Here is a 21,316-nt window from a genome sequence, read left to right on the forward strand (position 1 = left end):
AGTTCTCCCTGCCCTTGAGGGCTCCCCTTCCACTCTCCTGTCTGGCAGAGTCCTCGTAACCCCAACAAGGTTGGGCCCAGGATTCCTGGGGGGCTCGACCCCCAACCCTGCTGTGGTCACCTAGGACAGGGGCTAGGGTGTCCCCACTTCAGGGTACTTTTTTTGCACTGGGCACCTCCCTGACCCACTGATTATTCCATACAATTTAAAGCAAATACAAGTTGTTTAATTAACAATTAATCTAAAGAAAAGAACAAGGAAAAATGGGAAAGGTTAAAGGAAAACACATCACCCCGCTCTGTGGCAGGGAACATCACAACCAGTGTCTCTGGAATGTTAGGGCAGGTCACAGTCTGCTTCTTGTAGGTCCCAGGCTCCTTCTCAGGCCCTGGCCGTGCTGCAGAGACGCTGCGGGTTGGACACTTGCAATGGTGGTGGCCACACACCTCCGGGCTTTGAGTGGTGGGACCCTTCTTCCCAGCGTCAGCCCCCCGTAGGGTTAAGGTCCCCCTCCCGGTCTGGCCTGCAAGGGTCCTTGTCTGGGGGTGTCTTTCTGTGCTGGGCCCTTTGCCCAGGTTCCCCCTTGGCTGGCCCCACTTGCTCACCACACCTGGCTCTGTGGCTGCCGCTCTGCTCCCAGCGCAGGATCTGCTCTCCCTGGGCTGCGTCTTTGGCTCTGTGGCTGCACCTCTGCTCCCAGCACAGGATCTGCTTCCTGGCTGCTTGTCTGGCCCCTCTGGCTCTGGTTGCTACAGCTCTGCTCCCAGGGCAGCTCTGCTCTCTCTGGGCTGTGCTCTGGCTTTGGGGCTGCAGCTCTGCTCCCAGCAGCTCAGCTCGGGCCCCTGCTCTCTCCTTAGCTTAGCCCCACTCTGTCTGGCCCAGGCCATTCCAGCTCCCACAGAAGGTGGGACCCCCCTGGCCTCCTGACTCTCTGATTAGCTGCCCGCCCTGTCAATCAGGCTGACCTGGAGCATTGGCCTCTCCCCATTGCCCCTGGGGACTGTCAGTCTCAGGCTCCTGATTTGCCATCGACCCCCCCCCCCCTTTTAGTGCTGGGAGCCAGCAACCAAAACACCCCCACTGAGTGTTAGTAAGGGGGCAACAGTCCCCTTACACAGACACTGGTGCCTGCGCTGCATTTGCCAGGCTGCTTCCCTGAGACACAGGGATCAGTTCATTCGCGCGATCTTCCGCCTCCAGCCGGGCAATGAGCTGTTCTTTGGTGAGCCTCCCACTGCGCAGCCCCCTCTGCTTGCACAGCTCCACCAGGTCGCTCTTAAGCCGCTTGGCATACATCTTCCTGCTGGCCACTCACCGGCCTGTGTGCTCACAGCTCCCCACAGTTCCCAGGGGGACCCCTAGTGTGCCAGCCCTTCTCGAGGTCACCGCCTCTCTGCCAGGGTCGAGCTGCAGACTCCTCCGCCCCTGGGACCACTCGCTGCGATCCCCCCGGGGGACCCTGTTACTGCAAAAGTCCTTCTCGCTGGTCACACACTCCCAGGGGTAATAACCGTCTCTCTCTCACTCTTCAGCACGCCTGGTCCCCGTCAATCCCCCTTCGTTTTACTGCTCCCCAGTCACTTACTGCAGGAAGCGCCGTCCACGGGGTGCAGTAGATCCCGCCACTGCCACCAGTTGTCACGGAGTGTGGGGGAGTCAGGGCCCTGCACCCCTCTTCCTGAGATTCACTGTGACTCTCAACCAGCCAGTAAAGCAGAAGGTTTATTTAAGGACAGGAACACAGTCTCAAGCAGAGCGTGTAGGTACGACCAGACCTCCTCAATTAGGTCCTTCTGGGAGGTTCAGGGAGCTTAGACCCCAGCTTGGGGTTCCCTGCGTTGCACCACCCCGCCCAAAACTGAAACCAAACCAAAACTTCTCCTGCAGCTCCTCTTTTCCCCCTCCCCCCAGCTCCTCCTCTCCTTTGTTCAGTGTCCCTGGCAGAAGGTGTTAATTCTCCCCACCCCATCCTGGCTCAGGTTACAGCTCAGGTAGCTTCCTTCAAGGGAAGTCCCCCACCCCCAATGCAACCCCCCTGCAACATTCCCAGGTCAAATCTGCCCTGCTCCCTGCTCCGTCACAGTAGGTGCTCAATATAAAAGGCAAAATGCGACCTTGTACCTAAAGCACATGTGCTGTCTGCTGTGAATTGCTTGATTCACTGTGAAAGAGTCTCCCTTTTGTTCTCAGAAATGTATCATCTTAAAATTAACTCTCCCTTTTTATTCCCCCACAGGTGCAAATGTTTCTATGCTCCCCCTACCATCTCCATACCTGAGGTTATCGCAGATTAGAAGGCGAAAAAAACGCACTCACGATTACATGTTTTCCGAGCTCATGCAGTCCTCCTGCACTGATAGGGCACAGCTGAATGCATGAAGGCATTCAGTGGCAGAGTCCAGGAAAGCATTAAGTGAGCGCGATGAGAAGGGGCAGGATGCAATGCTGAGACTAATGGGGGAGCAAACGGACTTGCTCAGGCATCTGGTGGAGCTGCAGGAAAGCCAACAAGAGCTCAGACCGCCGCTGCATCCACTGTACAACCACCTGCCCTCCTCCCCAAGTTCCATAACCTCCTCACCCAGACACCCAAGAACGCAAGGGGGGAGGCTCCGGGCACCCAGCAATTCACTCCAGAGGATGGCCCAAGCAACAGAAGGCTGGCATTCAAACAGTTTTGATTTGTAGTGTGGCTACAATAAGCAATGTGGCCTTGTCCTTCCCTCCTCCCCTCCTCCCCCACCCCACCCGGGATACATTATCAGTTATCTCCATTTTTTTTTTAATTAATAAAGAAAGAATGCATGGTTTCAAAACAATAGTGACTTTATTTCCTTTGCCAGCTGTGATCGAAAGGGGGAGGATGGTTGGCTTACAGGGAGTTAAAAATCAACAATGGGGGCAGGTTTGCATCAAGGAGAAACACACACAACTGTCACACCGTAGCCTGGCCAGTCATGAAACTGGTTTTCAAAGCCTCTCTGATGCACAGCGCACCTACCTGTGCTCTTCTAACCGCCCAGGTGTCTGGCTCTTCAAAATTGGCAGCCAGGCAATTTGCCTCAACCTCCCACCCCATCATAAAGGTCTCCCCCTTACTCTCACAGATATTATGGAGCACACAGCAAGCAGCAATAACAATGGGGATATTGGTTGCACTGAGGTCTGACCTACTCAGCAAACAGTGCCAGCGAGGTTTTAAACATCCAAAGGCACATTCTACCACCATTCTGCACTTGCTCAGCCTATAGTTGAACTGCTCCTTAATACTGTCCAGGCTGCCTGTGTACGGCTTCATGGGCCATGGGAGCAAGGGGTAGGCTGGGTCTCCAAGGATAACTATTGGCATTTCAACATCCCCAACAGTAATTTTCTGGTCTGGGAAGTAAATCCCTTCCTGCAGCTGCTCAAACAGCCCAGAGTTCCTAAAGATGCAAGTGTTATGCACCTTTCCCAGCCATCCCACGTTGATGTCTGTGAAACATTCCTTCTGATCCACCAGTGCTTGCAGCACAATTGAGAAGTACCCCTTGCGGTTTATGTACTGGTTGGCAAGGTGGTCCGGTCCCAAGATAGGGATATGGGTTCCGTCTATCGCCCCACCACAGTTTGGGAATCCCATTGCAGCAAAGCCATCCACTATGGCCTGCACGTTTCCCAGAGTCACTACCCTTGATAGCAGAACATCAGTGATTGCTTTGGCTATTTGCATCACAGCAGCCCCCACCGTAGATTTGCCCACTCCAAATTGATTCCCGACTGACCGGTAGCAGTCAGGTGTTGCAAGCTTCCACAGGGCTATCGCCACTCGCTTCTCAGCTGTGAGGGCTGCTCTCATCTTGGTATCTGGCGCTTCAGGGCAGGGGACAGCAACTCACAAAGTTCCAGGAAAGTGGCCTTACGCATGCGAAAGTTTCACATCTACTGGGAATCATCCCATACCTGCAATACTATGCGGTCCCACCAGTCTGGGCTTGTTTGCTGGGCCCAGAATCGGCGTTCCACTGTATCAACCAGCCCCACTGCCGCCATGATGTCCCAGTTGCCACAGCCGGTGCTTTCAGGAACATCTGTGTCCATGTCCTCATCAAAATTGTCTTTGTGCTGACATCTCTTAGCCCGGTTCTGCATATACTCCAGGATATACAAGCAGGGTGGGTGAGAAACATATTTCTTTCTAATGGTCAGGCCAAATTCTGGGGTCTGCTGTGGAGTCACTCTTTCTTACATTTCCCATATCAGAAATGTACCAGTTATCAATCTAGTCCGACAGCTACACCCTGTCCAGACGCACACCTCACCACACCACACTCTGGGCAGTGCCCTGAGCCCAAGACCCTGCCAACTTCTGTCTCTGGGCCCCTCCCCAGACCCTGTTGGCACCGTGCTCTGCCCTCCCCACCACTGTTCAGTCTGTAGTTCTCCCCACTGCCACCCGCCCTACCCCCAGTGCTGCTCTGCAGCTCACAGTCTTGCACCCCCTCGGTATTTCCAGGGGTCTCTCCCTGGTGCTGTTAATTCCCATACCCCAGCCGGGGCCCAGGAGCGAGCTTTGCGGGGCAGTCATTGCCAGGAGCTCTCTGCTGGCCTCTCCTGAAGGTCGGCACCACGTCCCTGGGGCCCTCACCCCACACCCCAGTCCTGGAGCCAGAGCTGCCAAGGCCAGAAGGCACTGTTCGGAGCACCTGGTCTGAGCTCCTGCATGACCTAGGCCAGAGAATCGCACCCGGGGAATCCCAGCATCCAGCCCATATCTGGTAGTCGAGCTAGAGCGGGTCTGTTAGAAAGAGACGTCCCAGCCTGATGTACAGACTCCAAGTGCTGGCGAATGCACCGTGTCCCTGGGTCGGCTGTTCCAATGGTTAGTGCCCCTCCCGGTTAAACGTGTGTCCCTTAGTTCTAGTTTGAATTTGTCTCACTTCAGCTGCCAGCCACTGGCTCTCGCTCAGCTTTGTCTGTGTGATTAACGAGCCCCCTGCTCACAGACATCTCCTCCGCAGAAACCTTCCCTTGGATGAGCTGCACAGCCTGAGCTCCTTCCATCTCCCACTGAATGGCAGGTTTTTCCAGCCCTTGACTCATCTTTGTGGCTCCTCTCTGAACCCCACCAACATTTCAGCCTCTTTTCTGCAGGGCAGAGCCCGGAACGGGACACGGCAGCCAGTGATGGTCTCACTGGTGCTGTATATGGAGGTGTCACCATCTCCCTGCACCTGCCTGATATTCCCGTTCCTACAGCCCAGGGTCACATTCACCCTCTTCGGGTACGTCTACACTGCACTGCACATGCGTGGCTGGCCCGTGCCAGCGGACTCGGGCTCCGGCTGCAGGGCTGTGGCTGTTTCGTTGCAGTGTCGACTGCCAGGCTCGGGCCGGAGACCAGGGTCTGAAGCCACCTGAGATGGGAGGATCCCAGAGCTCTGGCTCCAGCCCCAGCCTGGAAGGCGACACTGCAATGAAATAGCTGCACAGCCCGAGACTCATGAGCCTGAGTTGGCTGGCCCAGGCCAGCCAGGGTGTCTGGTGGCAGGGCAGACACACCCCAGCCTCAGCAATGCACTGGGAGCTCGTGTTCAATTGGGTTCTGCCTTGACCCCCACGTCCAGTCCAGTCGCTGCTTCCCAGGGTACAGCCCCTCCTGCCCCTCCTGTGGGGCCTGTGTCCTTGATCCCAGATGTACAGCCTGACTGGAGTATTTGTAGATGATCCCAAGGCCAGAAGGGACCATTGTGACCGTCTCATCTGACCCCTGGTCCAGCACAGGGCAGAGACCTGCCCCACGACAATTCCTAGAGAAGATCTCGGAGAAAAACAGCCAATCATGATCCAACTATTGCCGGAGTGGAAAATCCACCACAGTCCTGGGGAAACGGCTCCAGTGGTTCGTTCCCCGCACTGGTAAAAACTGCACCTTAGTTCCAGCCTGAACATGGCTGGCTTCAACTTCCAGCCGTCGGATTGTGTTCGACCTCCCGCTGCTGGGCTGAAGAGCCCATTAGTGAGCATTTATTCCCCAGGTATCTTGCCCCTGGCTGTGTGAAAACACGTGTGATGGGCCCAGCTCCCCGTGTGTTCCAGCTTGCTGCGTGTAACTGACCCGTCCCAGCATTACTCCCCACTGCCCAGCCTGGGTGTCCCTGCAGACGCACCCCATGGCGGGTTACATCGTCTCTCGGCTCACCCAGCTACTGACTAGCCCTGGCCCCAGGGCCCAGCCAGACCCCACTGGAAACAGCCCCCCCCCCAGCCAGCCGTGCGCCCATCCCCCCAGGGCCTCCCCAGCCGGCAGGAGCCCAGGGCCTGTGTCTGGAGCTGCCTAAAGGGAACTGGGAACATTCCCCCAGGGACAGCTGTACGGCGGCAGCCAATGGGAACACACAGGAGGCTGGTCCAAGGCTCCAGCGGCCAATGGGAGAGCTTGGTCGGTTGGTGGCGTTATTGGCTGGTTGGAGAATCCAATCGCTGCTGGTGGGAGCTGGGGGTGGGGGGGGTCTCTCAGCATGTGCCAGGGAAGGGGTGCGAGGAAGCTGGGCTGGGTCTCGGTGCCATGGTCCGGGGGGGGGGGATCTGCCCTTTGCGTCACAGTGACCCCAGCCTGGGGGACGTCACCGCAGCCCCCAGACAGGCCAGCGTCTCTCGGCAGCCACTCGCCCTGCGGGGTTCAGTCCCGAGGGAGCCCGGCCCATGAACCCTGCCCTGCTCCTGGGCTCCCGGCCACGGGCCGAGCTCAAAGTGCTCCATGGACCATCTCTCAGCCCCAGAGCCCCCACCTCCGCCCCAGGACGAGACTGGCCACATTTCACACAAGGGGAAACTGAGGCACAGAAAGCCTCACAGCTTGCAGCAAGTCAGTGTCAGCGACAGGAATAGAACCCAGGAGTCCTGGCTCCCAGCCCCTCCTGCTCTAACCCACCAGCCCCCACTCCCCTCCCAGAGCCAGGGAGAGAACCCAGGAGTCCTGGCTCCCAGCCCCCACTCCCCTCCCAGAGCTGGGATAGAACCCAGGAGTCCTGGCTCCTTCCTTAACCCTCATACCAAACTCCCTGAACTCCCGGTATAACCCAGTTCCCTGGACAGACGGGGGCTGGGCTGGGATAACACAGGCTGACGCGGGCATGACCCAGACTGACCAGATTTAAAATAATGATCAAAAACTCAGAAATGTCCCAAACCCACTTTATTGCTGTTGGCAAAGCTGCAGAGCGAGATGGGGGAGGGGGGACGGGCTGTGACACACATGGTGCACAGGGCCGGGGGGGGTCAGGGCTGTGACACACATGGGGCACAGGGCTGGGGGGGCCGGGCTGTGACACACACGGGGTGCAGGGCGGGGGGGGGCAGGGCTGTGTCACACACGAGGCGCAGGGCTGGGGGGACAGCCGGGCTGTGACACACATGGGGCGCAGGGTGGGGGCTATACAGGGATTGGGCCCGTCCCACGCAGACCCCGCGCTGGGCTCAGCAGGGCTGGACCCCGGGGGAGCTGCACACGGGTGCGATGGAGCTGCCCCCCCACAGCCATGGGCCCGATCCCGCCCCACAGGGACCCCATTGACTCGTATCTGGCCCAAAGCCTTCTGGGTAATGGCTGGAGGGGCGTTACCTGGGGTGACTGACAGCAGCCTCTGGCCAATAGGGGCCGGGCTCGGGGCCCAATCCAGCACCCACTGGAGTCAAGAGAAACCTTCCCCATGACGGCAATGGGTTTGGATCAGCCCCGTGGGCCCTGCTGCCCCCTGACGAGGGGCGACCCCCATTCCCAGTCCCATGGGGCAGCAGCCCTCTCCCCTGCTGCCCCCTGACGAGGGGCGACCCCATTCCCAGCCCCATGGGGCAGCAGCCCTCTCCCCTGCTGCCCCCTGACGAGGGGCGACCCCATTCCCAGCCCCATGGGCAGCAGCCCTGTCCCTTGCTGCCCCCCGATGAAGGGTGACCCCCATTCCCAACCCCATGGGGCAGCAGCCCTCTCCCCTGCTGCCCCCCAACAAGGGGCGATGACATTCCCAGCCCCATGGCAGCAGCCCTCTCCCTGAATAGGTGCCCCCCCCCCAAGCCCAGCACAGGAGTGCGGAGAAGTGGGGGGAGCCCAAGGGGCTGGTGAGTCTCTAGCATGTTGGCTCAGCATGGTTACAGGGCCAGGGGTCTGGGTACAGCAGCTGGCACCGAAGGGAGGGGAGCAGAGACGCTGGGGGCAGAGCTGTGGGGGGTGCGAGTGGGTCTCACGAAGGCACCTGGGGGATTTGGGAGCCCCAGCTCCTCCCCGTGTTTATCTGAAAGGCAAAGAGGGTCAGTTACCAGGAGCCCTGGGCCCCGACGCGAGACTGGCAGGGATCGGGGCCATTCCCCAGCACCCCCAGGGACTCTCCCATTGACACAGGGAGGGCTGGGTGGTCCCAGGGGCTGTGGCTGGCTGGGGGGGCACAGCAGGTGGGGGGGTCTCCCCAGGGGATGCTGGGTGGGGGAGGGGCTCTGGATGTGTCTGGGGGGAGCACAGCAGGGGGGGTGTCTCCCCAGGGGGTGCTGGCTTGGGGAGGGGCTGTTGCTGGCTGGGGGGGCACAGCAGGTGGGGGTGGTTTCCCCAGGGGGTGCTGGGTGGGTCCAGGGGCTGTGGCTGGCTGGGGGGGCACAGTGGGTGTGGGGGGTCTCCCCAGTGGGTGCTGGGTGGGCCCAGGGGGTGTGGGTGCAGCGGGTGCCCTCCCCGGGCAGCGGCTACTCACAAGGGGCCCCGCGGGTTGCGGGCGGCGTTCATCTTCATCCCCTTGATGATGAGGATGGTGCCCGCGATGATGCCGATGATGCCCACGGCCAGGCCCAGGGCGCACACCAGGGTTTCTGTGGTCTCAGGGACGGGGGTGGGTACCTGGGCTTCTGGAGAGAGAGGGAGAGGGACAGGGCATGGAGTGAGGGGGGCTGTTCCCACCCAGCCCCACTCCCCTCCCAGAGCCAGGGAGAGAACCCAGGAGTTCTGGCTCCCATCCCCCCGCTCTAACCACTAGCCCCCACTCCCCTCCCAGAGCCAGGCGTCCTGGCTCCCAGCCATGTGCCCAGTGGGGTCTCCGGGTGCCCCGGCCTTACCCCAGTGCTTCGTGAAGGGCTCGGGCAGCCCCCAGTGCTCCACCTGGCAGTCGTAGAAGTCGCCCTGGCTGGGGACAAAGGGCAGGTAGGAGAACTTGCGGAAGGCGTAGTCCTGGCGGGGGTAGAAGTCGGTCTCGTAGACGCCCTCGGTCACCTCCTGCCTGTTCTTCAGCCACGTCACGTTGAGCACCGGCGGGAAGAACTTGTCCACGAAGCAGATCAGGACGTTGGGCTCACCCAGCTCCACGGGGACTTCGGGGAACACGGTCACCTCAGGGGGCTCTGGGGAGACAGGGGTTAGTGGGTCCCATTCCCCGCCCCCCTGAGCCAGCCAGTCCCTGCCCTGGGGCCTGTGATGAAGTGGGGGATTTTCTTGTTTTTCTGTGAGTTTCAATGGTTTGCATGCAGAGGGGGTGAGACTCAGTTTCCCTGGGTGTTACTGGTTTAACGAGGTGAGGGGAGAGGGAGTGTGTTTTGCAGAGGACCGGAGAGGGGACTTGGGACCCCAGCCAATGGCCTAGAGGACGGAGATCCCAGCGACGGGTGACCTGATGACCCAGAGACTCAGCTCAGGAGTCGCAGCCGGTTCTGGCTAGTGGGCGGACAACGGGCTGCGGGGAGAGGACCCTGGTGACCTGACCAGCCAGTTCCAGAGGGAGCCAAAGGATGGTGGAGAGGAGAGGAGGCCCAGACGACCCTGTTTCCCTGGAGAGAAGACAATGGACAGAGGTGGGGCCTGGGGCCGGGGATCTCAGATGCCCAGCTGGGAAGCAGGGGGGCTCGGGGCTGGAGAGGGGGAGCAGGCAGAGCCCACCTGGATGCAGAGAGACTGGGATGTGCTGGGCTGAGGGAGGCCAGGCCTGAGGCCCTGAGAGTTTCCTGTGCTGTGTTCAACTCTCAATAACCCTCCTGTTTCATGCTGGCTGAGAGTCACTCCGGTCTAGAGAACAGGGTGGCATCAACCCCTTCGGGGGGTGGAGGCCCCGGGGGTCCAGAGCGAGGGGACTCCCTGAGGGGGCCCACGGCAGAGACAGACGTGCTAAGGCTCAGAGAGGTGCGGCTCCAGGAGGTGGAGGGGCCTGACCCCGAGAGAGAGTGGACCCCCGAGAAGGGCTGTCGCACTAAAAGGGGCACCCCCCACGGACTGCACAGGGCCAAGAGTGGGCACGACCTGTAAGTCTGTGACAGGGCCAGATCGGAGCCAGCACCCCCTAGAGGGGACAGGCCCCGTGTCTCATTCCCTGCCCCCCTGAGCCAGCCAGTCCCTGGTGCTCACGCTCCAGCTCAGGGTCTCTCCCCAGGACTGTGGGGGCATCGCCAGGGCCGTCCCAGCTCCCTGCACTGACGGCTCATGGGGCACCAGGGGCAGGGGAGAGAATCCCTCAGGGGCAGGGCCTGGCGCAGGGCAGGGCCACGAACAGCCCTCGGCAAAGGAGCTGCCCTGGGCCCCCAACCTGTGAACTGCCCGGCCCCCTGCCCTGCAGAGCCCTGGCCCGGCTGACTGGCTCCCCGGAGCCCTCCAGGGGCTGGGAGGGGGCTCTCAATCTCTGGTGGGGGCTGGTACTGGGCCCGCATGTGGGGGGTGGGGAAGAGAAAGGTCCACTGCTGAGCCAGGTGGGGAGGGGGACTAGGAAGGGGTGCCTGGTAGGGAAGGTGCCCCCCTGTCCCCGTATCGTACTGTTCTGGGCCCGCGTGTGGTTGGACCTCTGGATCATGATCTCCAGGTTGTTCTTCAGCACGGCGATGTCGCCCAGGGCGCCCTGCGCCTCGAAGCTGGCGAACTTGCCGAAGTCGGGCAGGCGCCAGACGGTCTCCTTCCTCTCCAGGTCCACGTGGAAGATCTCGTCCTGGTCGAACTCGAACATGTACTGCCCGGCCTCCCGCTGGGCTGGGTCCGTGCGCTGGTAGAAATCCACCTGGGAGAGCATGTTCTCTGCTGCGGGGATACAGGCATCACCACCAGCTCCCCAGGGACAGGGTCTTCTCAGCACTTCTCCTAAATCCAGCGCCCCCTCCCTGACCGTGACATTCAGACTAGGACTCACTGGTGTCAGGGAAAGTGGGTGCAGGGAGCACAGGGACCCCTGGCACCACCCTGGTGCATGGGTGTCAGCTCTGCCTGGGGGGACGGGGGACAGCACCCCCTACTGTGCTCCCCCACTCAGCTCATTTGATCACAACAGTTCTCCCATCCAACTAGTGACCAGGCCTCTACCCACTTAGCTTGTGAAGGGGGACACAACCCCTGCCCTAAGCGGCTCCTGGGGGGAGGTGGGGGCTGTGGCTGCAGGACATTTCAGTCTCCCGTCTGTGCGTGGGGCTGGTTCCATGTCCCGGTGTCACCATGACCTGGTTCTCGGGGCGATTTCAGTCCCTGGCCCCCGACACTCATACCCCAGGGCTGGTCACTGGGAGACCCGGGAACTCCCCAGCCAGACATTAAAGCTGCACTAGGGGGTCAGACACACTCCGGGAGGGGGAGGGGTCTGGCTGGGGGTCCAACCCAGGGCCCAAGGGAGTTGGGCACCTACATCCTAGGGAGTCGTTCGCTGACCCCAGCTCGCCAGGCAGGATCTCACCGAGCAACTGCAAAGGAGGGAACCCACCATCACTAGCCAAGGAGAGAGTTGGCCCCACAGAGCCCCCCCCCCCCCCCCACGTGGGTCTGAGCCCTGGTGGGGACGGGGGACAATGGAGCCAGGCTGGGGAGCGGGGACAGGGGCTCCCTGCTCTGGACAGACGCACTCACTGCTCAGCAGGGTCTGACCCTGGTGCGGCTCTTTGGGGAACATTCCCCCTCTCCCCATGTGCCTGGCGCCCCCCTGGGAGGGGTCAGCCCCCGAGTCTCTGTGGGGAAGGGGGGCTGCACCCCTAGGGCAGGGCTGTGTCGTACCCAAACCTCAGCACCTTCCCCACGATCCCTCTGCTGCCCCTGCCTCCCCTCCCCCGCTGGCATGGGGGTGAGACCCTCCTCCCTGCAGCCCCCACCCTGCCCAGATCAGCCCCCATCCGCCTCCCTGCCCACCCCATCCGCTCCCCACTTTGGGGTGAGACCCTCCTCCCTGCAGCCCCCACCCCAATCCGGCTCCCCCACATACCCCTCCCTGCCCCCCATTGTCCCCTCCCTGGGGGTGGGAGCCGGGCGCTATGGGGGTGAAGCCGCCCCCCAGGCCCAGGTGTCCCAGCCCTCGCCCCGCCCGTACCTGTCACCGCCCTGGCGCCCGGCAGGGCCAGCAGGGTGAGTAGGGCCAGCTGGGCCATGGGGACGCCCCGTCCTGCGCCCATCTCCTCTCCCCGGGCACTGGGCTGGGCGTGGGGCCGGCAGCACTAGGGGTCCAGGGGGGCACATGTCACACCCCGGGGGGGGGCAGGGCTGGGGGCAGCACCCGGCATTGGCCAGGGGAGCCCGGCCCAGGGGCCTGCGCCCAATGGCAGAAATCCCTGCGCCGACCAGGCTGTTACCGGGCAGAGCAGCAGCGCTGAGCCTCGCCGAGAGGAGATGGAGAAATTCCCGGCCTGGCGCCAGGTCCTGGGGCTGGGGCTGCACGGGGGGGCCTAGAGAGGGGCGGCCCTGCCCAGCCCAGTGTGGGGACAGGGCTGCCAGGGGGTGTTTGTCCCCAGTGCGCATAGGGAACTAGGAGTCTAGGGGGTGTTGCAGCACGCCCAATTTTTGCAAGGGGTCCTGGCCACCAGTCCTGCGCCCAGGACTCTGGTCCCACCCCCAGCTTTGGTCCCAGCCTCAGCCCCCTTACCCCTAGCCATGTCCTCCCTCCCCCCCCCCCCCCCGAGCCACGGCCCAGTCCTGGCCCCAGCTCTGGGGAGAGGGGGCATGGATGGGGTAACGGAGGGGTGTGAGGTAAAAAGTTTGGGGATCCCTGACTGCTCAGGGTTTAACTGAACGCCATATTTGGGGCGGGGAAGGAATTTTCCTCAAGAGCAGATTGGCAGAGGCCCTGGAGGGTTTTCGCCTTCCTCTGCAGTGTGGGGCACGGGTCACTTCCTGGAGGATTCTCTGCACCTTGAGGTCTTTAAACCATGATTTGAGGACTACAATAAGTCAGGCATAGGTTAGGGGTTTGTTACAGGAGTGGGTGGGTGAGATTCTGTGGCCTGGTTTTGTGCAGGAGGTCAGACTAGATGATCATAATGGTCCCTTCTGACCTTATAATCTATAATTCTATGATTCAGCACCACCACTGTAAAAATTGTTCCAGCACCACTGCCGGTGTGGACGCAACACTGCTGGGGGGGGGGGACGGTTGGGGTTATCCCCAGTGTGGTGACTGCGCCTCCCCGCACGACACTCACCCGGTCCACACCTGCCCTGTTCTGCAGAACGACTGTGTGCACATGGGGGGCTTGGCTGGCACAGCTCTGCACTGCTGGGGGTGGGGGTGTCACACCCCTGACCCACAGAGCTCTGTAAAGAGTAGACCAGACCACAGACAGGTTTTGGGGGATCATCCATGGCAGACTGGGATACTGGGCCCTGCGTGGACACGTTAGTCCCTGGCCCCTGCCCCCCCGGCACTAACTCACGCCTCCCCTGCAGCGAACGTGCTGGATGTTCACACTGCGCCCAGCAGGAGGGGTCAGGCGCTGGAGGGGCCGGAGAGGAGCTGGCTCAGCAGTTGGGGCACTGGCCTTAGGGTGACCAGATATCCTGATTTTATAGGGACAGTCCCGATTTTTGGGTCTTTTACTTATCATAGAATATCAGGGTTGGAAGGGACCTCAGGAGGTATCTAGTTCAACCCCCTGCTCAAAGCAGGACCAATCCCCAACTAAATCATCCCAGCCAGGGCTTTGTCAAGCCGGGCCTTAAAAACCTCTAAGGAAGGAGATTCCATCACCTTCCTACGTAACCCATTCCAGTGCTTCACCACCCTCCTAGTGAAATAGTTTTTCCTAATATCCAACCTGGACCTCCCCCACTGCAACTTGAGACCATTGCTCCTTGTTCTGTCATCTGCCACCACTGAGAACAGCCGAGCTCCATCCTCTTTGGACCCCCCTTCAGGTAGTTGAAAGCAGCTATCAAATCCCCCCTCATTCTTCTCTTCTGGAGACTAAACAATCCCAGTTCCCTCAGCCTCTCCTCATAAGTCATGTGCTCCAGACCCCTAATCATTTTTGTTGCCCTCCGCTGGACTCTTTCCAATTTTTCCACATCCTTCTTGTAGTGTGGGGCCCAAAACTGGACACAGTATTCCAGATGAGGCCTCACCAATGTTGAATAAAGGGGAATGATCACGTTCCTTGATCTGCTGGCAATGCCCCTACTTATACAGCCCAAAATGCCGTTAGCCTTCTTGGCAACAAGGGCACATTGTCGACTCATATCCAGCTTTTCGTCCACTGTAACCCCTAGATCCTTTTGTGCAAAACTGCTACCTAGCCATTCGTTCCCTAGTCTGTAGCAGTGCATGGGATTCTTCCGTCCTAAGTGCAGAACTCTGCACTTGTCCTTGTTGAACCTCATCAGATTTCTTTTGGCCCAATCCTCTAACTTGCCTAGGTCCCTCCGTATCCTATCCCTACCCTCCAGCATATCTACCACTCCTCACAGTTTAGTGTCATCTGAGGGTGAAGTCTACGCCATCCTCCAGATCATTAATGAAGATACTGAACAAAACCGGCCCCAGGACCGACCCTTGGGGTACTACTCCACTTGATACCGGCTGCCAACTAGACATGGAGCCATTGATCACTACCCGTTGAGCCCGACGATCTAGCCAGCTTTCTATCCACCTTACAGTCCATTCATCCAGCCCATACTTCTTTAACTTGCTGGCAAGAATACTGTGGGAGACCGTATCAAAAGCTTTGCTAAAGTAAAGGAATAACACGTCCACTGCTTTCCCCTCATCCACAGAGGCAGTTATCTCCTCATAGAAGGCAATTAGGTCAGTCAGGCATGACTTGTGTCATGGAGTCCCCGGGCGATGCTGGAGCTGCTCCCCACAAAGCCAGTCAGGACTTTGGGGAGCCTCCTCTGCCTCGGAGCAGACTGTCTTCAGGGCAAGAAGCTCACACGGCTTCACCTCCTGGGTCTGACCTTGGAGCAGTCAGCATATGCCCCTCCGTGCGCTTCCCACAGCGAGTCCGCCCAGGCGGGGTCCTGGGGCAGCCAGAGGGTCCTGCACCCCCACTTCGCAGTCAGACGTGACTCTCGGCCAGCCAGTAAAACAGAGGTTTATTAGATGACAGGAACACAGTCTACAACAGAGCTTGTAGGTACAGTGGCGAACAGGACCCCTCGGTCCATTATGGGGTTCAGAGAGCCAGATACCCCCGTCTGCCCTCACTCCTAGTCCCCAGTGAGCACCCAACTGAAACCCCCTCCAGCCCCTCCTTCTCTGGGCTTTGTCTCTTTCCCGGGCCAGGAGGTCACCTGAGCTTTTTGTTCACCTTTAGCTATTTTCTTGCAGGGGGGGAAGGGCCCTGGCCATTTGTTGCCAGGGAGACAGAGTGTCAGTGATTTATGCACACTGGCCTTTCCCCACCACCTAGAGACTTAAGAAATGCACAGGGGAAACTGAGGCACTCACACAGTATTCAGAGGAAATATTAAGAACAGTCCCACTTTGTCACAACTTCCCCTTGGTGAATCCATGCTGACTGTTCCTGATCACTTTCCTCTCCTCTAAGTGCTTCAGAATTGATTCCTTGAGGACCTGCTCCATGATTTTTCCAGGGACTGAGGTGAGGCTGACTGGCCTGTAGTTCCCCGGATCCTCCTTCTTCCCTTTTTTAAAGATGGGCACTACATTAGCCTTTTTCCAGTCATCCGGGACCTCCCTCGATCGCCATGAGTTTTCATAGATAATGGCTAATGGCTCTGCAATCTCATCCGCCAACTCCTTTAGCACCCTCGGATGCAGCGCATCCAGCCCCATGGAGTTGTGCACGTCCAGTTTTTTTAAATAGTCCCGAACCACTTCTTTCTCCACAGAGGGCTGGTCACCTCCTCCCCATGATGTGCTGCCCAGTGCAGCAGTCTGGGAGCTGACCTTGTTCGTGAAGACAAGAGGCGAAAAAAGCATTGAGTACATTAGCTTTTTCCACAGCCTCTGTCACTAGGTTGCCTCCCTCATTCAGTAAGGGGCCCACACTTTCCTTGACTTTCTTCTTGTTGCTAACATACCTGAAGAAACCCTTCTTCTTACTCTTAACATTCCTTGCTAGTTGTAACTCCAATTGTGATTTGGCCTTCCTGATTTCACTCCTGCATGTCTGAGCAATATTTTTATACTCCTCCCTGGTCATTTGTCCAATCTTCCACTTCTTGTAAGCTTCTTTTTTGCGTTTAAGATCAGCAAGGATTTCACTGTTATATAGGCTCCTATTACCCCCACCTCCTGTCCCAATTTTTCACATTTACTGTCTGGTCGCCATAGCTGGCCTGGGACCCAGGAGCCCCGGGGTCATTCCCGGCCCTGCCACAGACTGTGTGACCCTGGGCCAGTGTCACGGAGTCCCCGGGCGATGCTCTGGAACTGCTCCCCACAAAGCCAGTCACGACTTTGGGGAGCCTCCTCTCCCTCGGAGCAGACTGTCTTCAGGGCAAGAAGCTCACATGGCTTCACCTCCTGGGTCTCTCCTGGGAGCATTCAGCATATGCCCCTCTGTGCGCTTCCCACAGCGAGTCCGCCCCGGCGGGGTCCTGGGGAAGCCAAAGGGTCCTGCACCCCCTCTTCGCAGACAGACATGACTCTCAGCCAGCCGGGGAAACAGAGGTTTATTAGATGACAGGAACACGGTCTAAAACAGAGCTTGTAGGTACGGCGGTGAACGGGATCCCTCGGCCGGGTCCATTATGGGGTTCAGAGAGCCAGACACTCACGTCTGCCCTCACTCCTAGTCCCCAGGTAGCTCCAACTCTGAAACCCCCTCCAGCCCCTCCTTCTCTCAGCTTTGTCTCTTTCCTGGGCCAGGAGGTCACCTGATCTCTTTGTTCACCTTTAGCTATTTCCTTGCAGGGGGCGAAGGGGCCCTGGCCATTTGTTGCCAGGGAGACAGAGTGTCAGTGATTTATGCGCACTGGCCTTTCCCCACCACGTAGAGACTTAAGAAATGCATAGGGGAAACTGAGGCACCCACACAGTATTTAGAGGAAACATTAAGAACAGTCCCACTTCGTCACATCTCTCCCCCCTTCGAGACCGAACTGAGCAGGGTCACTTTAGCCAGTGACCTGGGGAAGTTCGAACCCAACAATGTTCCCATGGATGCCCCATCATCTCTCCTATTCCTTGGTGGGAGTTACACCAGGCCCTTCCCGCTTCACACCGTCCCGTGGGTCTGTTGTGGTTGATGGCGCTTGCAGGCTGCATGTGGGAAGGTTTATGCGGCCTGTACCCTTTTGCCACCCCAATACCCCTGGGGTCTAAACTGAGATTGGGTCTTTTCCCAGCGCTCCAGTTTGGAGGGCTGCAATTCGAGCTCTCGGTTAAGAGCCCCCATCTTGACCTTGGCCACCCTCTGAACAGGTGTCTCTGTCCCCAGCAGCTCGGCATCAGCCCCTTGCATGTGACGCCGCCCAAAACAATACAGCTGCAGCTTTCTAAGGGCCTGCCCCATGGCCAGGCATTTCCTCTCTGAGGCCGCACAGTTCTGCTCCCAGGGCAGCCGTTTCCTGCTCAGGTACCCGATGGGTTGTCTCCCCCCCTCAGCATCGGCTTGCATCAGCACCGTGCCCAGCCCTGCGTCTGAGGCGTCGGTGAACACTGCAAAGGGCTTGGCAAAGTCTGGGTTAACCAGATTTACTGGGCCCTGGATTAGAGCCTCCTTCAGTGCACAGAGAGCCCTCTGGCCCTGCTCGGTCCAGACCACCTCGTCTGGCTTACCCCTCTCACATAGCTCAGGATGGGGGCAGCTAGGGGGCTAATGTGAGGTACAAACCTCCGGTAGCACCCCACCATCCTGATAAAAGCCTGGACTTGTTTCTTGGTCTGGGGAATGGGCCAATCTCTGATCATCTCCACCTTGCACTTCTCGGCTTTTACCGTCAGTCCCACCTCCTTGAGGCAGCCCAGCACCCTCATCACCTGGGAAACCTGTTCCTCCCCGGTCTGGCTAAAGACACACACGTCATCGATGTACGCCAGGGCCAAGTTCTCCCTCCCCCTCAGCTTGTCTAGAATCTCCCCAGGCCTAGGCGTGGGGTAGGCATCGGACACGGTGACGGCTTTAAGCTTCCGATAGTCCCCACAAACCAGATCATCCCGTCTTCCTTGGGGACCAGTCCCACGGGTGAGGCCCAGGGGCTGTTGAACGGCTGGATCCCATCTAAAGCCAGCATGTCCTTGACCTCTCTCTCCAGGTTCTGGGCTCCTTTCCCAGTGACTCTGAACGGGGAACACCTGATGGGGAGATTGGCTCCCACCTCAGGGAAGAGATCCACCAGGGGTCTTCCCCCTTCTCCTCCCAATCCTCCCCTTCCGGGTCCAGGGGTCCCCTCACTCTCCTCCCTACAGCAGCTCGAACGGGAAGAACCCTGTGGATTTCTGGGGCATCACCAGCTGCCTCCCGATTTCCCCCAGTTCTACTTCCCCTTGGGGAGCCCATTCCCGGTACAGGAATCCCTTCTCCCACAGGACTCTGTCCCTGCAGCCGTCCCCAAGGGGGTTTGCAGCGCTGTGGCCAGCAAGTTCCCTCAGCTTCTCCAAGGAGGGATCCTTCTGCAGCTCAGGCTGGAAATCAGCTGCTGGGGAAGGGAGTGGGACCTGCTCCCTCTCGCTGGCTGGGCCTGGGGTCACAGCCCCCTGAGCCCTGTCCCTGGTCGCTCCATCCCTGCTGTGTAATCACTTCCCAGCAGCACGTCTGGACCAGGCAAACCTGGTTGGCAGCCGACCTGCCCTGCCTGTGTCCCCCCACTCAGCTGGGGTCTCAGCTCCCACCGTGCCCAGCACTGTCCTTGTTGTCCCAGTGGGGACAGGCAGCGAGCTCTCTGCTCTGGTCACAGCATCAGAGCCAGCGTGAGCCCCCTCTCCGGTGTGCAGGGGGGCGGGGAGCATCTCTCCCCCCACTCAGCCCCAGGGGTCTGGTTACAGGTGGGCAGGTATCCTGAGCCCAGCAGCCCCTCCCCCCGCCAGCCAGGTCATTTGCATTTTCACTGACCATTTCCCTCTTAGCCAATTGGTTCCCTGGATTCAAATTCAAATCCTCGGCCGTTTCAGGAGCAGGGCCTGGATCCTGTCCCAAAGAGACACAGTCACCCCCCAACAGGACCTCACAGCCGAGATCCTGGAGAACCCCAATGGCCAGCCAGCCCGACCCCTCCTGGGTCTGCACAGGGATCCGGGCCATAGGCAGGGCGAGGGGCTTCGTCCCGGGGACCTTCACCCAGGTCACACAGCCCCTCAGCATCTGCGGCTGCACCACCCAGGGCCTGACAACAGTTCTCTCTGTTCCAGGGTCTCGCCACCCCAGGCATGTCCCCCCATTGACCGCCACCTTCTGCTCCCACTGGGGGTCCGAGGGGCCTGAGCCCAGGAGACTCCACGCCAACATATAGGCCAGGGCCAGGAGTGGGAGCCTGTCCACCATCCCACCCATCTGGCTGACAGCGTCTATGGCCTTGGGACCCAGCAAGGGAGCTAGATACCGGGGCTTTTCCACAGGGTCCCCCTGGTTCAAATCACCTGCCTGCTCGAAGGCCGTGTGGTGAGCATCCACATTCCCCCCCCCCCCCCAACCAGGGGCAGCAATTTAGTGTCGAGGCTCCCTGCGGAACTGGCAGCCCGGGGTCTATCCCCACTCACCCCTGGGGAGCCCCCTATGCCTCTCCGCTCCACCAGCGCCCGTCCATGCTGCCGCTGCTTCTCCTGCCGCTTTTCCTCGGGCTCTCGCTCTCTCTCACGGTCCTCTCACTCTCTCAGACTCCGCTCCAGTCCCATCTGTCTCTGATCCCGATGGGGAACCCGAGTGTGAAGACCCCCGTCTGGTTGGGGACAGGACTCTTGGGGATGCCTGGCTACTGCTCCAGCTGCTCCCAGATCCTCTTGTAGCCCCATCTCAGTCAGGAATCAGCTCCTTAGAGCGGTCCTCGTCCTCCAGCTGCACGATGAACTGGGCCTTGGGGAACTTCCCAATGCGTCACCCTCTCTTTGCACAGGATTACAATGTCCTTCTTGAGGTGATGGTGATAGGCCAGCACTCCGCTCTTCCCAAGTTGCTTTGGACTCAGAGGCCCGTGTGCTCTCAGCTCCCCCACAGTTTCCAGGAAGAACCCCTAGTGTGCCAGCCCTTCTCGTGGTCACCACCTCTTTGCCAGGGTCGAGCTTCAGACTCCTCCACCCCGGGACCGCTCGCTGCAATCCCCAGGGGAACCTGTTACTGCAAACGTCCTTCTCTCTCCCAGGTCGAGCGGCAAGCTCCTCCGCCCCTGAGACTGCTCACTGCAGTCCTCAGGGGGACCCCGTTACTCCAACAGTCCTTCTCACTGGTCACACACTCCTAGGGGTTAATCGCCCCCTGAAACCGTCCCTCTCTGAGCTTCAGCACGCCTGGTCCTCGTTATCCCCCCTCTGTTTTACTGCTCCCCAGTCACTTACTGCAAAAAGCGCCATTCACGGGGTGCAGTACATCCCACCGCTGCCACCAGTTGTCACGGAGTCCCCGGGCGATGCTCTGGAACTGCTCCCCACAAAGCCAGTCAGGACTTTGGGGAGCCTCCTCTCCCTCGGAGCAGACTGTCTTCAGGGCAAGAAGCTCACATGGCTTCACCTCCTGGGTCTCTCCTGGGAGCATTCAGCATATGCCCCTCTGTGCGCTTCCCACAGCGAGTCCGCCCCGGCGGGGTCCTGGGGAAGCCAAAAGGTCCTGCACCCCCTCTTCGCAGATAGACGTGACTCTCAGCCAGCCGGGGAAACAGAGGTTTATTAGATGACAGGAACACAGTCTAAAACAGAGCTTGTAGGTACGGCGGTGAACGGGATCCCTCGGCCGGGTCCATTATGGGGTTCAGAGAGCCAGACACCCACGTCTGCCCTCACTCCTAGTCCCCAGGTAGCTCCAACTCTGAAACCCCCTCCAGCCCCTCCTTCTCCCAGCTTTGTCTCTTTCCTGGGCCAGGAGGTCACCTGATCTCTTTGTTCACCTTTAGCTATTTCCTTGCAGGGGGCGAAGGGGCCCTGGCCATTTGTTGCCAGGGAGACAGAGTGTCAGTGATTTATGCGCACTGGCCTTTCCCCACCACATAGAGACTTAAGAAATGCATAGGGGAAACTGAGGCACC

General features: G+C 59.6%; 1 protein-coding gene across 7 annotated transcripts in view; it reads right to left on the reverse strand.

Moving 5' to 3' along the window:
- LOC101944018 (HLA class II histocompatibility antigen, DR alpha chain-like) overlaps positions 1-21,280 on the reverse strand; it is a 41,656-nt gene extending 20,376 nt beyond the window's left edge. Inside the window, exons 1-6 of one of the 7 annotated variants that reach the window (XR_010591948.1) lie at positions 12,279-12,436; positions 10,754-11,011; positions 9,076-9,357; positions 8,718-8,868; positions 8,042-8,270; positions 7,301-7,504 (exon numbers count right to left, since the gene is read on the reverse strand). Coding sequence is in view for 5 of the 7 variants with exons in the window: in XM_065563940.1 (XP_065420012.1) it covers positions 8,267-8,270; positions 8,718-8,868; positions 9,076-9,357; positions 10,754-11,011; positions 12,279-12,360 (777 nt within the window). In the remaining 2 variants the exon portion in view is untranslated. Of the gene's footprint in view, positions 1-7,162; positions 8,271-8,713; positions 8,869-9,075; positions 9,358-10,753; positions 11,012-12,278; positions 12,437-19,841 lie in introns of those variants that run through there. The other 6 variants (XR_010591947.1, XM_065563944.1, XM_065563940.1 and 3 more) reach the window with 6 other exon arrangements.
- Positions 21,281-21,316: the final 36 nt, after the last annotated feature.

This window comes from Chrysemys picta, chromosome 12, assembly GCF_011386835.1.
Source record: "Chrysemys picta bellii isolate R12L10 chromosome 12, ASM1138683v2, whole genome shotgun sequence".
Classification (NCBI taxonomy): Eukaryota; Metazoa; Chordata; order Testudines; family Emydidae; genus Chrysemys; species Chrysemys picta.